The sequence below is a fragment of the Pseudopodoces humilis genome, chromosome 2, assembly GCF_049639895.1.
Source record: "Pseudopodoces humilis isolate 2021_Gansu_Grassland_sample_001 chromosome 2, ASM4963989v1, whole genome shotgun sequence".
Taxonomy (NCBI): Eukaryota; Metazoa; Chordata; class Aves; order Passeriformes; family Paridae; genus Pseudopodoces; species Pseudopodoces humilis.
The window spans coordinates 29,303,670-29,318,926 of NC_142201.1; the positions used below are offsets into that span (position 1 = coordinate 29,303,670).

The window sequence follows — 15,257 nt, forward strand, 5'->3', positions numbered from 1 at the left end:
ACTGTGTAGCTGCAAGGAAAGGCTCCAAAGCAGTTGAAGCAGAGTCAAGCTTTAGGGTGTAATGCTAGTTAACAGCTTGGATGCAGGCAGATTTACCAAGTAAGCTTTGCTAAGGTTTTAAATGGTATTTGCTTCACATGAAAACAGATTCTTCTAAATAAAGAGGGACTACCAAATCTTAGGAGTCATGGCAATCATTCAATCATGGAAACCTAAGAGTATGGTCAGTGAGTAGAGGGGATCAACATGGACTGAACACCACCTTCTCCAAACCAATGTCACAAAAGAACAGAGACCTTACAATAGAAAGATTAACAGACTACATATAATGCCTCCCTCACAACAAGCATGCAGCATGAGATTCATCCTACATATGTAGATTTTGTAAAACAATTTTTAAAGTGCACATACGCATGGTCTGCACTGTTCCCCTTTTACAGTCATTGGGCTCATTCCAACACGGAATAATAGTTTTCCATTGATGAAAACTGGGGTTTTTTGGTTTTATTTATTCTATGTTCCAGAGAGATTTTTTCAGCATACATGCACTGCAGTTTTGCCCTCCAAAAGTGAAAAGACCTACCTGTGCACCACTCTGTAGTGAAACTATAGATCTTCAGGTCTTGCAGTTCTATTAGTGCTTGCTTTAGGGCTATAAAGATCTGTAAAGATCCAGTCTTCTAAGCATTTTCCTTATTTGTTTAGAAAGGAGGAAAGTAGAAATGGCAGGGAAGTTTTATGCACATCAACATCCCCCAACGTTTCAGGCAGCAGAACTAACTAGTTATAATTTATTCAAAGATCAAGCTGATAGGCTTCAGCCCACCTCCTCTTTTCTCATCCTTTCCACCATTCTTTTCAAAATTAAAATCTAAAGAGAAAACCACAAGAAAAGGTGAGAAGGATGAAGAGCATTTCCACAATGCCATGTGTACTACGGAGTTGTAATATTTCATCCAATGCCTCTAGTCAGAGGTTATACTACCTCATCTTCTTCATGCCAGCCAAAACATTTCAAGGAAAGCCTTCACTCTGACTTTGACATCCCTCCTCTTTGGGTGATCAAAGCTTTACAGCCCAGAACTGACATAACTTTGCTGAACCTGAGCAATGTGTGAGTTGCAGAATCATGGCCTTGAAAACTGAAAATCTGGGGTGTGCCCACAGAGCATGCCAATACATTAGGTTTTCTAATTTGTTAAGCATTTGGCAAAGCAAGCACTGGATCAGAGGTATCCCAGAAGAAAGGAAGTCTTGTGTCTGTTCTCAGTTCAGGTTAGTCAGAATAATTGGATATCCCCCATGGCACCACTCGAATTTAAGCAGAAAGGCATAACACTGCCAATAAAATATGCACATAGGCACAAATCACCTAAAGCTTCAAGCCACTCATCACAAAACCATAATTTCAGTTTTGAGAAAGTTTCCACTCAAGCCTCTTTCTCCATGGGCATGGATACAGTATTACCATTAGCAGTTCACCTAACTGTAGCTGTTAAAGTAGGCAGAGAAGGTGCATTTGTGGCTGGGGTTCCCTCAGCATTTCTTTTGGAACAGTGCTAAGGGTGGCAGTCACTGCCCTCTCTGTCCCCATGTTCTCTCCTCCTGCTGTCCCTGTAAGTTGTGGCAAGCTAGAACCAGGATAGACCTGCATTGCTCCAGCAAAAGAGGTGTTCATGAAACAAACCCTTGAGGAACTGAAGCTATGTCTTGAGGATATGGCCATCTCCAGCAGAAATACCAATTTGAGCTACTGCCCCTTCTCCCTTGATGCCCAGCAGTGGCTCTTTTCCAGTCTCAAGCCACCTTCTTCATAGCAACCACACGAGAGTTAGCAACATCATGTACTGAACTCAGTCAATGAACCAATCCAGGTTATTTATAACCAGGGGAAGGAGAGCAGTAAGGGTATTTTAAAACTGGAACCAGAGCCTGTTCACTGATCCAGGTCAGCATCTGGCCCCAAGGCAGCTGCGTCGGCACAAGTGCTGGGCATGGAACCAGCAAGCAAGGCTGGACTAGAACATCCTACAGCCACATCTGCCACTGAGAAAATGCATCACCTATGCCTGGTGTTAAACAGTGGAGCTGATAACTTGGAAGAATTTACGCACTTTTAGTGTCTGTGAGCTCTTTACTTTGAAGCAAAAACACGTGAACTCCACTGGCAGGAATGACAATGCTTTTAAGCTGCATGGGGCTAACATCTCCAAACTCCTCCCTCTGACCACCCTTCATCCCCTAAAAAAAACATTGCACTTATGAGATAAAAGACAATGCCAATATACAACTTGCTTTTCAAAACCAGACAAGAATTACAGTAAGTTCCAAAACTTAAGCTAACTCCTGCAATACGAGCATACTACAGACAGCATTTTTCAACTGCTTCCCCTTTTCTGTGCAACCTCTCTATTACAACTGTTTGTGATTAATACATGCTATTAAAAACAGAGGGAGTGTGCATTAGAACCCATCTTAGTATTATGGAAGAAGTCATTGTCATGTACAGTCCAGCAAGCTGCCCTGTGTAAAAGTGCTGCACAAATGAAAACATTTGCTGTGCAAAGAACATTCACTGTGTGTCAATGTACCTTCATTCTTCTCTGGTCTCTCCACTTGTTAACTGCAGCAAAAAAAGCATTGCCTCGTCATGAAGGCAGCCTTTGAAAAACTTCAGCTGAAAATTGATCTTTATCAAGCCATCTGACAAAAAAGGAGTATCTAGCTGTTGGCAGACACAACAGCTGAAGTTAGAGAGCAACAGTCATACTGCCCATCAATCACTAGAGATTCAGAGATAAGACTCAAGTCCGATCAGTTGACCTAACCCTGCCTCTTGTTTTCCTCCTCTCCTACCTGTTTATCCATTACACCCCACCACTCATCTAGGACCTTGTGTCCAAGGCCATTTTTACTTGTTGCACCTATACACACTCTAAGCTATAAAATCTTCTGCAGCAATATCCTTGCAGAAGTTTTGCTTGCTATAACCATCTTGGCGAAAGACCCCCTGCTCTGTACAATGTACATGCATTCATGTAATTGTTCCCCCTGTGTAAGACTGAGGAGCTCAGAAGAATATGACCAGTTTGAAAAGGCACAACCTCTCTACAGAAGAACAGTATCAGTCAAGCTTTGCAGACATCATATGGGAGGATCTCATTCAATTTTAAAGTTGTTAATTTGTGAATAGAACTCTATATAAACACAAGTGGAGCAACAGGGAGAAGCCCATGCTTTTCTTCATTTCTTTAAGACTTAATTTAATCTAATTGCTTTTTGAATGGCATAAACTGCAAGACACCAAATGATTCAAATACAGACATATATTTATTTCTTTGACTGGGTTAATTTCCCCTCTTGCCCATCTAAAGCTCCACAGTAAATCCCCATGGGTCAGTTACTCCAACTACTTTACATTGCTGAATTCTGTTACCAATCTGGTCGTCATTTCTTGCAGATGTTTCTGCTTTCAGGCTTCTTGGAACTACATTGGACTCATTCCTTTGAATAAACATACACCCTTTGTAGGCTGCAGATGTACCAGGGAGAACACTGTCCTCTACATCAAGCAGACACCTCACCTTCTTTTTTTGGTACAAGCAAGATGATACATTTCAGAGAAAAAGGTGGGAAGCAAGCACTCTAAAAACTTTTTTCCCCCGCTCTTCTAAGAAATTTCTGAAAAAAAGAGTGCTACATTCACCCATATGCCCTGGGACTGGATGATGCAATTTGTGAAGGCCAAATGCCTCAGCACGAAATCTCAGGCAGATGGACCTGAGAGGTCATGTCCTGCAAGCAGAGAGCAAACATTCACAGGCAAGGACCATGCCTTTCAGCAGAAATATGAGATAAGCCTTATATCATCTCATCATTAAATTTTACATGTTGCTAATAAAGCAGAAGGTTCCTCTACTCACCTCCGTAACATCCATGACTTTGATGGCTGCCAGCTGACCCGTTTTGACATGGCGACCCTGAGTGAGAGAGAGAGAGAGAGAGAACAGTCAGCACCAGCATCTCACCCATCCCTTCAGCTCACACAGAGCAAAACACCTGAACAAGTGTCACTGGGTTTACCCCAACTATCCTGGACCCTTCTGATACTTCCTAGGAAATATTATAGATACTAAATTACAAATATTATAAATACTAAAACAACAACAACAATAATAACAAATTTGGAGTGTTCCTCTTCAAATTTTAATATCCATTTCTTTTTCTCCACATTAAAATGATGATTATCAAGTACAAACAGATTATAGTTACAGCTTCCCTTCTATTTACTTTAAGAAAGCTTATCGTCAGTAATGGTTTTATTAACATGTCAGACTAAATTCCACATGTTGAATATTTTATTTGTATGAACCAATGCCTACTACCTAGGTGATATATTACATGCTTTACCTAGTAAGCATGGTTAGCCCGTGCTTAGGACATTTCTCACTGGTTTGGTCTTCCCAAGTAAAAAAAATTAGGTTTCTGCAAGGGATGCAACAGACCTGCAAGAGCTCTCTTTGCTTGACTCACAATGGCTAGACAAGAACAAGATGTCATCTCCCTTCAGCTATAACCACAGTAAGCATCACAGTTTCTCAGTACAGCTGGAGCTGAGTTAATAGATCCCAGCTCCTGCAGCAGGGAGCTCCTACCCTTCCTTCCCCTGCCTCATTCCAGCCTCCTGTCACATATTTCTCCCAGGAGCACTGAGCTCCTTCTGGCACTCATTGTATCATATGATAAGCTGATTGAGATCACTAAAATGGCAGAAAGTTAACAGAAAAAGCAAACTGCGGGGTGGGGCAGGGGACTGCAGTCCAGGAAATTAAACTGGTTTGTTCTGCAGTGGAAACAGAGCTGGAGCCAGCAGGATGCAGATCACAGGGCTGGGAGGCAAGAGGCATGGCAGGCCCTTCCAGCCCTGGTGGGCTGTAACTCGCCTCAGCTGACTTCTAACAAAAGCCTTTTTCTCTCCAGTGTATGTTTACATGAGGTAGAGACATCAATTAGCTGTTGTGTACTTTTTTTCCTAAATAGGCACTTAGAAATGGTCCTAATATTGGTATTTTCCAGCTCCCCACTTAACATTCAGCAGTGTTAATACCCAGCAGTCCATCCTAAGCCAGTCAAACAGCCCAGTCTCCCAACCACTTTCTCAGGCACCATCTCCAAAGGCTCTTATCTGCATCAGTCAAGCTCTCTAGCAACAGGTATGCTCATTAAATTTCTTCATCTTTATTACAAGAAATTATAAGAACATAAAGGAACATTTAACTGAAGTCACAGTTCCTTTATTTCTCTCCTCACCAATTTCTGAGATTCCTAGGCAGAAACCTATATGGTAGACATAAATAAATTTTTATAAATAAATAAAAATAATTTTTTTGCCTGGACTAACATATTAATCTCTTTACAGGGTCTTTTGAGACCGGCACCCCAGAACCACGAGTCTCTTCGGAGAAATCCTGACCCTTTCACACCTTATGGTGTCTTCCATGGAGGTAATGGCCAGGCATTGCTAGTGCATTCAAAAGGATTAAATGCTGCAGAATTCACTGCCTCAGCTTTCTTCCACAACTTTTCTTGTGCTTCACTCTCCCCCTTACTAACCAATCCACGTGCTTTCTATAAATACATTACTGTGCTCAGGCTTTTGCTTGCTTTGTAAACTCGCTTTACTGCAGGCATTTCTTTTTACAGCTTGGTCTCAAGCTGGTTTTGATTTCGAAACAAAGTTAGGGGTCTTAACATGTGTGCAGTAGCCAACATTAACCTCACCTTGACCTTACTACTTCTTGAACCAGTCTTTCAGCACACCCAGGAGATTTCCAACTCCAATTTCCCACCCTGGACCTCTGCCTAATGACAAAAGCCTGTGGTCTTCTCCTCAAAACTTACCATCCCACAAGGAAAGAAGGGAAAACGGAGGTGGAAAAATGCCTACCCTCACCTCTGCCTCCATTTTCCACAGCTTTGTTGAAGGAATTTGAAAGCCCGAGGATACGGGAAGTACAGTTTTAGGTACAAAAAGAATATGCTAAAGATAATAGACAAAAAAAGACATCTCTGAGGAAAAAGCCCTCACAACACTAAGGAGGTCTGAGGAGAAAAACTTTTTTTTAAAAAAGCAGTGAAATACAGTTCCCCATTCACTCTGCAGCAAAGTAGAGGTGCTAAAATGGTGGCAGAATATACTCAATCAAAAAATATGGCATGCAGAAGAGCGAAGTAGCAGGACAGGATGCCATTTTCATGGAATTTTTGCTCTATTTGTCTTTTTAAATCTACTAACTACTGGTGGGCTTGCTATTTCCAGAGTGACACCTAAAATTTCCCAGTGCTCGACTTCACAGTTTTTCTGAAGTGAATGTTCTTCCCTGTGAGACTGGCCCACTCGAGATGACTAATGTGCACCAGCCCTACCATCCTTCCCCTGCAGCTTTACGGGATCCTGCTGGTGCCTCCATGGGTGTCCCTATGAAAACTGGGGCCAGCTACAGCAGAACACAGCCACTGCTCATGTTTCACTTTGCTTCTTCTGGGAGGGGAAAAGCTTCTACATAACCCTCCTAAGGGACTGAAAGCAAGGAAACTGCAGAGTGTGGGAAGTGTGGTCTGCTCAGTATCCCAGACCAAATTTAAACCCCGGTCACTTCAGAATATTGTTTAAAATTACTCCAAATACCCTTTTTGTAATGTATGGAGCACTCATATTCTAAAAATCTACACCATATGGGGAGGAGGAGGGATGGCCTGCATGACATTAATTTATATGAGAGAAGTAAAAAGACATTTTGAAGCCACACTCTTTTCATTAAAAGTATTTTCAGAGGGCGGGAAAAAACAAACATCACAAGCGCAGCATATAAGTATGAGCAGAGTGTTTGTTTGTTTATCTGCTTAACAGCTCTGCTCAAGAACAGACCTGTCAAACTATTAGCATGCTGGTATAATTTTGCTTGCAACATGAAATGGCTAAGCATTCCCATTTTGGAAACCAATCATCAGATTTTCATAGCCAGCTTTTGCTTTGGAAAAATTTGTCTGTGTTAAAAAGAGTAATAATAAAATTGCAGTGTGGCTGAATGTGAAGAAAGAACTGCAGAAATCATAGATGTGAGAAACCCTCTGAACTCAATCTCCTGGGATTAAAATTTATTCAAATTCTGCTCACAGGGCACTTCACAAATGCAGTAACCATCAAGGCTCCATATCCCAGCAACACCACCTCACTGGGATAACATTTTTCATGCAGAATGTGGCCTCTGCTTTAGTGCAGTGTGGATACATGGCCCCACAGGGCATCCGGGGATCCCCATCCCCATGGCAAGGCAGAGCTTCTTGCAGCTTTGTTTCTCCAGGCAAATTGTTGGCAACTACCATCTGGGTATCTGAAAAGCTCTGCAATACTGCAAAATGCAACCCTAATCCCAGCTAAGTGAAAACAGCAGCTTCTTAAAATATTGCTAGATGCCAAATACCAGAGGCTGAGGATCACAAGTTACTGTCCCATAGCCAGAATGCTGTGTGGATATGAAACGTGGAATGAAGACTACAGCAACCTAGAAGCATCTTGCTAAGCATAAGGTGAGTTGTCTCCAGAGCCAACAGACTGAGGAAGCTGCAGAGGTTTCTTCAAACAGTGGCGGCAACAGCAACTCCCATCCTGGGAGTTTGCCTCTTACTGGGTTTTTGCATAGGAACCACAAGAAAACAGCAGCACTGTCAGCTTGTCCCCATGGAAATGAGCCCACCAACACATTCCCTTCATTTAGACCACATTAAGATTTTGCTCACCAAAATTTCTGAACTACTTCTTGTTTCTTACACATTCTCCCCACTTTTCTCTCCCTCATTTCATGGCTCTATTCATATTAAAGCACTTGGTTTATCCTCCCAAGGATAAGGGAGGATAAGAATAATTTTAAGAGTGCTACTTGTACCATTGCATTTTTAAATAGCCTGTTGGGATGAGCAAATCCATGGAATTGAGACTGCCAGCCTCAAATCTTGTCCTGCTTCTTCTCATGCAGATGACTGCAAGTTCTTTTAGACAGAGCTATAGTTCTCATCAACACAGCAATACTGCAGCATTTAACTGGATCTTAAAATGAATCCACTACTTAAGCACACTCCTAGTCATGTCTGATAGCAATATGGTGTTTATTTCTCATCTCAGTGGGCTTTATGCATGTTGAAAAGCAGAGGGGACAAGGGGAATCCACGGTAGACTGCCAAGATCTGCAGAACATTATAAATTTCAAGCCTTCCCACACTCTCCAAGTCAGTTAATACACCTACTTCTTGCCTCTTTCTTCCTTTGCACATGTTATTACTGTAAATTTTTTAGTTTAGAAAGGCTCAAAGGTAAGTGGTGTTATGTGCTGCTTTTCATGTGTTTTTTTCCTCTTGTGCCTTAACGTTATCAAAGAACTATGCAAATTAAGTGCAAAAGAAATTCTATCAGCTTATTTACCTCTTTTTGCCACAGCTGCTCCCCCCCCCCAAGTTATCCAAGATATTTATGTCACAGTAATGTAATTCTCCTACTAACACAGTTTCAGACCTGTGTATTAATGTGCCTCTGGAAAACTGTTCCTGGAAGCTTGCTGCCCAGCTAAATGGCATGGAAGTAGCATGTGGGGCAACATCACACATCAAGGAAGGAATGTACCATTTGCGACTCATGACTTGCCAGTTTGGATTATCCTGTGCACAGTACACAATTAAGTCTTTGGTAAACTTCTCACAGCTCCCAGTATTCTATGCTGACAGTTGTAGAAAGAAGAGGAAATTCTTTGGAAGAAAACCAAAAAAACTACTAATCCAATTTCAGTTGCCACAATGCACATACAGAAGCAGCAGACCAGATTTAGCCATATCAAGTCAAAATTCACCACAGTACCACCTCTTAGTAGTGAGTGTTGTACAATGCCCCCACACCAAACTTAACTTTCCATTTTGCTTCTCATTCAGTTGACTCAACTCCTGCCAGCCTGAGGCAACAGGCCATGAAGCAATACTCTGCTATTAGATTACACGCCCCAGTGCAATAAATGATAACTTCTTATTCCAAGTCATGTTTACCACCAGCTCTTTTTGTCACTCGCCAACATAGAAAGTTGCAGACCAACCAACTTTGCATTGTGAAAACTTGGACTCTACACAGCGTTTGTTTCCACTCCCTGAAAAGACCAGGTCTACCCTGTGAAAAGCAATGGGAGTGTAGTGCTTGTGGAGGAAACAGAACATATTTTTGACAGGCAAAAAGACAGAACAGCACAAAATGAAAACAATCTCCCTAGTCAAAACCAAAAACTTAAAAGTGTTCTTAAGCATAAAGTCTACCTAACTGCATTTGCAGCCAAAATTATCATGTTCCTACTGATACAGCATTCTGTAAGGTAAATAATCATAGGCTCCAGTAATGGAAATTAATTTGTAAACAAAAAGGATAATGTTTATCTGGCATGAAAACTAATTCTAGAATAAAAATGAGCAAAAAAAAAACTCAGTACAAAAACGTGGAAAATCACTGCAGAAATACATGGGAAGAAGTCATCCTCTCAGATGGTTTATAAACCCAAACCAACCAGAGTTATTAAAGATGTCACCCTTCAAGTCAAAGACAGGACAGAGCTCTTGTGTTTTCCTTCTAACTCTTGATATCAAATGCCTGGAAAGCAAAACAGAAAATAACATACTCTCTATCCTGCTTTTGATATCCACAGGCTCACTAGCTGCCTATTGAAGAAATAATAATGCCAATTTACTCATGCACAGTACTGCATTCTGTGAAATAACGGACTGAAAGATACACAGTTATTATCAGTTTTGTTCTTCTGGGGACAGGGTGAATAGATGTTTCCCACTAGGAAGCAAAAGAGTTCTCTTCACTGATTTTTTCACTTTGATTCCTAGTTTTGTGGTAGCTTTCCCACAGTGAAAGATGCTGGATATACATTATCAGAGGCATTTCCTTCTCCCAAACAGCTCATTGCCTAAATAGGAAGAAAAGAAAGGGGAGGGGGGGGAGAAAGGATGGTGGGAAAAGCATGGCAGAAAGCCACAATCTAACTTTCCCAGGATAACAACAGGTTGATTGCAGAGCTCAGTTAGGAGGCATCTGTGCTGACTCCCAGCACAGCAGTCCATCTCATCGCACCCATCAGCAAGAGATGTTTTGGTCTGATGGGAGAAGACAGAAAGAGAACTGCAAAGGCAGACAGCTCTCTTGACAATTCACCTGGAAAACAACACAAATTCCCCAAGGAGCTTTGAAAGATCTGCCTGAGGCCTGACATTCATGCTGGTTTCAGTTCACAGCCACTGAAACACTTCACCGAGCAATAGAGTTTAAAAGATACCAAAGGGGGTGAAAGCTGCAGGGGAAGGGGGAGGGTACAAGGACTGCAGCTGTGCAGTTTTAAGACTATGGATGTTCCTTTGCTAAGCCAGTCATGTCAACTGCAGTCCATTCAGCCAACTGGGGTCCCTTCAAGACTACACATTTCCTGGCTCAAATGGCACAAAACATTCCCTTAGCAAGTGAAGGTTACAGATTTCCCTGTTTTTCATTCCTCAAATACCAAGCAGGAAAGGCTGACAAACAGAGGACTGCTGGCAACACTGGCAGCAAGTCCGCAATGTGTTTTCACACAAGGCCACTGAAAATTTTTTGACAGATATGTCTGTGCTGAGTGCTGCCCCTCTGCCAGACACCCCAGTCATCAGCTGTGTGCTGGACCAAGCTTTGCTGCTCTGTAGGTGAGCACCACAGCCTCCTGCACCAGACTAGATGCTTCTTCTAAAATGACACTTGAGCTAACTGGCTTGATACCCCAGCCTGGAAGATATCTTCTTCAAGAGCCATACTTGAAGTCATCATCCCATTCTTCCAGTCACCATCATGCTGTGTCCAGATTTAGTGACTTTTACTGAAACTACCTTCACTCATTTTCTCTTTATTTATAATAGAGTCTGCACCCTCAGCTGTCCAAAAAGAGAAGGACTTCATTAATCCTTGCACTCTTTCCTGTTCTTAAACCTTCCTAGATGATTTAGTTAGTACACCACAGAAAGACATAAAAAAAAAAAAAAATTAAAAAAAAGCACCCCAACTAAAACAAAAGAAAATAATTAAATCGGAATTGAGGCATACCTCCCACGTGGACACAGTTGGCTTAGAGCACATTTGGCTTCCTTTGGAAACATCAGCTAAAATCAGCTGGCCCTCATTCAAACCAGTTCTTCACCCTACCTTAATGGCTTTACCAGTCACTAAATACACCCCTCCTAACACCGATTTGTCTCTCTGGATGCCATGCAATGGTCTGTTTTATAAAGAACAATTTCTTTCTGGTAACTCTAATTAAAAACGAGCCAGATGGAGAACATCAAGGAAAGAATTTGGATCAAAATTATAAGACATGTACTTGTAGATACAAAATTACATGGTCTGTTGATACAGACTGCTACTGATTTCTCATCTTACACCTTGACAGGCACTTTCACCACAAAACACCTTCCACGGAGTCTTGGCCACTGCCTGAAGGAGGGGATGGCCCAGTTTGGTGGCATGGCCATAGCAAGTCCCTTCAACAGGGGCTGTGTTACTCAGGTTGAAGGGAGCCACCACAAGTGACCAGAGCAAGCCCTGTGCCTGCCACATGGCATCACAACCACCCAGCGTCACTGCAGAGACATCACGCACCACACAAGGCTCCTACCTCAGACCAAGCATGGCCCAAACTGACCTACCAGGGTGCCGACAAGGGTGGACAAGGGCTTTAAAACAATGCAGGTGCTTCTGCAGCTGAGAGAGATGGCAGATAAAGGGCAGAGTCTCTCAATCCCTTCTGCAGTGACATCAAAATAAGCCTGGATGAAAAAAGCCTGGGGGCTGCTTCTCTTTGTTTGACTGCTTTTTAAATGAATTCATATTGACATCTAATCATCACCCTGGATGAGCAGGGCTTTCCAACTGAAAGGAGCAAGTGACACCTTGTGACCAAGGCCCTCTGCATACCCAGGCAAGTCTGCACCCATTTCATTTTGCTCACACTCACCACCAACCTGCAGAGAAACCACTTCAGCACTGGGCATACCCCTTCAGAAAGAGGGGATGAGATGTCCTCGACAAATTTAAGTATTTACACACTGAGTACACAGAAATGCCACAAAAATCGTACTTTTCTTTGGGAGGAAAAAAAATAATAATCAAACCCTAATTAGTCCCTGCCCCTCCATGCACCACTGCTGTTGTAAGCAGCCTTCATTCTTGTGGGGGGCACTGTCAGACATCATACACCCCGACAGAAGGAAAAATAAGCCTACACACACCCTATCAGCCTTGTTGCATTCCATCTACTGTCAAAAGAGACCTGCTGCGAGAAATGGGTGACAGCCATCGCCAGGCAGCGAGAGGTCAGTGTCCCTGGGAAGCATCCAGCAGTCACAGAGAGCAAGTGTCCAGCTGTGCTGCTTCAGGTCCTGGCTGCCTGAGGCACCATACTGAAATGTCCAGCAGCCTCCTGGAGAGCAGCAAGGAGTGATAATAAATGGAAATCAACTTTTTCTTCTATTTCAAGAATGCTAAATGGATGGGGGAATTGTTTTGCAAGGCACAAAACCTCACTGTAAATGCAAAAGACATAGTGGGAAGGGAAAAGGGGCAACAATTGCCTTTGTTGCTTTTTATTCCATTTTTTTAGTATGTTTTTCGGGTTACTGCCGCACAGAGGAGCCCAACACACACTGCCCCGTACAGCTGTCCCTAACAAGAGTCCCACCTTTTGTCTAGCTGCATCACAAGATGCTATCAAACACACAACATGGGGAGGAGAGCTGATGAGTCTAAATTAATGAGGGGCAAGGGGAAGGGGAACTATTTCTATGTATAACTTCCCAGCAGAACAATACAGCTGAGCAGAGCAAGAAAATCAGGCTATGTGATGAATTTTATGTCAACATGGTTGAAATGAGAGATTTCACATTGGCAGCCTTAAAAAAAAATCCAGAACATTAGTATTAAAGAAGTTAATGAACTCTTAAATGTACATTTATCGATATACATATATATGTATATATCCCATATACCAAAAAGTAAGTTTCAGTCCAACCGTTAATACTTCTGCAGTGCTACCCACACAACAAAAAGGGCTGGAATTGCATGGTTTTGAGCTTGTTGCTTCTCCTACTGAGGGGAGACACTCCATCAAGAGTTGCGGGTCCCCTTCCAGTTCAGAATATTCTGTTCTTTGGTCCTCTTTCCTTTAGACATTACAAACACCATCAGTACCAGTTTCAATTAATCACATCTCCTTGCCACTATGAACTAGGAAGCCAGAGTTTGCCAGGCAGAAACTGCTGAAACTAAAATACATCTTTTGTAGAGCACAAGGTATGCTGCAGGAGAATTGCAGTAAGAAGCAGTCTTGAACAAAACAGGGATCATGCTTTATACTTAACCCCATATGTAAGAACAAATTCAGAAATATTTTACCAAGTTGCTTGCAAGACACATTTAGCCTAAAGTTGTATATATTTTAATTAAACGAAGATTCACACCAGGAGACTATTTCCAGCATTTTTATCTTCTGATAACCTGCCAAGTACATCTGTGATTCTAATGGGAAAAAAAAAATTCAAACCACCTTGTCCTTGAGAAACTGGCTGGTGGCCAGCGAGTGATCTGTAAACATCTTTGTGTCCACAAAACTATTTTCAAATACTCAGGCAGTATTTTCAGACCTCAAACTATTTCTGCTTTGTCAGCAAGAGTTGGACTCAGAAATTCAAGCCTGTACTAACAACCCTTTCTACACCAGAGTCAGTAACAACTCCTGAATCTCAGCAAGTACAGAGCCATTCATTTATTTATTTATTTAGCAAAAGAAGGACCAAAATAAATGCCATTTCCTCTGTGTTGCTGCCTGGGTAGTATGTTGCATTCCCAAAGCCTGTGGCCAACATGTTTATTATGTGAAAGGGCCAGACAACAGAAAAGCCATTATGCAACACATTGAGCTCACAGGTTAATCCATGGAAAAGAACGTCATTAAGGAAATGGAGGCTGTGTGTTCTCCAATAATGACTTTCTACCAAGTACTCAAGAACACACCAAGTGCTAGTCAAAACTAGTCAAAACACGTTCACCACTCTTAAATAACACACTACAGGCTTTCACAAACCAAGTTGTGGCAAACAAAAAGGGGAAAAAATTCCATGGGAGAATGTGCAAAGCAGGCCGCAATACTGCTGCCACTGCAGCTAGTCCTTACCTGCCTTGCTGTGAACTCAGGGTACAAATAAAACACAGATTAAGCAGAAATTATTTTGGTGCAAAAGGCTTTGTTAGGTTTCTTTCTACAGGAAGAGTCAGCAAGTCAATACCTGGCTCTGAGCCTGGTGCCCCCAGCAGAATTTTGGGGGTTTTGGTCATGGGTTAGTCTACATGACAGCAGGCCTGCTGGCAACAGACAGGGCACGCCTGTCTCAAAGGGAGAAAAGGATCTCTTGACAGCAGTTAACAGGGCTCATGGAAAGAGCCTTGAACTAGGTTTGAAAGTAGAAAGGGATAAAACCAGAGTCACTAGAGATAAGCCTGGGACAACCATGCCAATGTTTGAGGGACGGTGTGCTACCAACGTCCTTCAGTCTGCTGTCTTAGTGAAGGCTGGAGATGGAGGTTCATATGACAGCAAAGATGGAATGGGTTACTGGTGTTTTGGAAATCACAGAAGTATCTGAGAATGGTCACGCAAAAAATCAGGGCTTTTTCCCATGAAAATGTGGCAGAATCAACAGACCAACTGAAGTGCATCTACATCAATGCACACAGCACAGGCAATAAACAGGAGAAACTAGAAGTCGTCTCACAGCTGGAAAACTATTCTATAGTTGCCATCACAGAAACATGGTGTGATAACTCATACAATTAGAGAGCTGCAATGGATGGCTATAAACCGTTCATAAGACACAGGCAAGGAAGGAGAGGTGGTGGGGTAGCCCTGTGTGTTAGGGAGTGTTTTGGCTGCCCAGAATTTAATGATGGTGATGACAGGGTGGAGTGTTTACGGATAAGAATCAGAAGCGAGGCCTAGGCAGATATCCTGGTAGGAGTCTGTTATAGACCACCCAACCAGGATGAAGAGGCAGATAAAATATTCTATAAGCAGCTGGAAGTCATCTCATTATCACTGGCCCTTATTCTCATGGGGAACCTTAACTTACCAGACGTCTGCTGGAAATAC

General features: G+C 42.3%; 1 protein-coding gene across 9 annotated transcripts in view; it reads right to left on the minus strand.

Annotated features, from left to right (window-relative positions):
- MAP4K4 (mitogen-activated protein kinase kinase kinase kinase 4) overlaps positions 1–15,257 on the minus strand; it is a 164,323-nt gene that overhangs the window by 82,392 nt on the left and 66,674 nt on the right. For all 9 annotated transcript variants that reach the window (XM_088051370.1, XM_088051366.1, XM_088051373.1 and 6 more), the window contains exon 3: positions 3,924–3,980. In XM_088051370.1, coding sequence (XP_087907496.1) covers positions 3,924–3,980 — 57 coding nt within the window. The remainder of the gene's footprint in view (positions 1–3,923; positions 3,981–15,257) is intronic.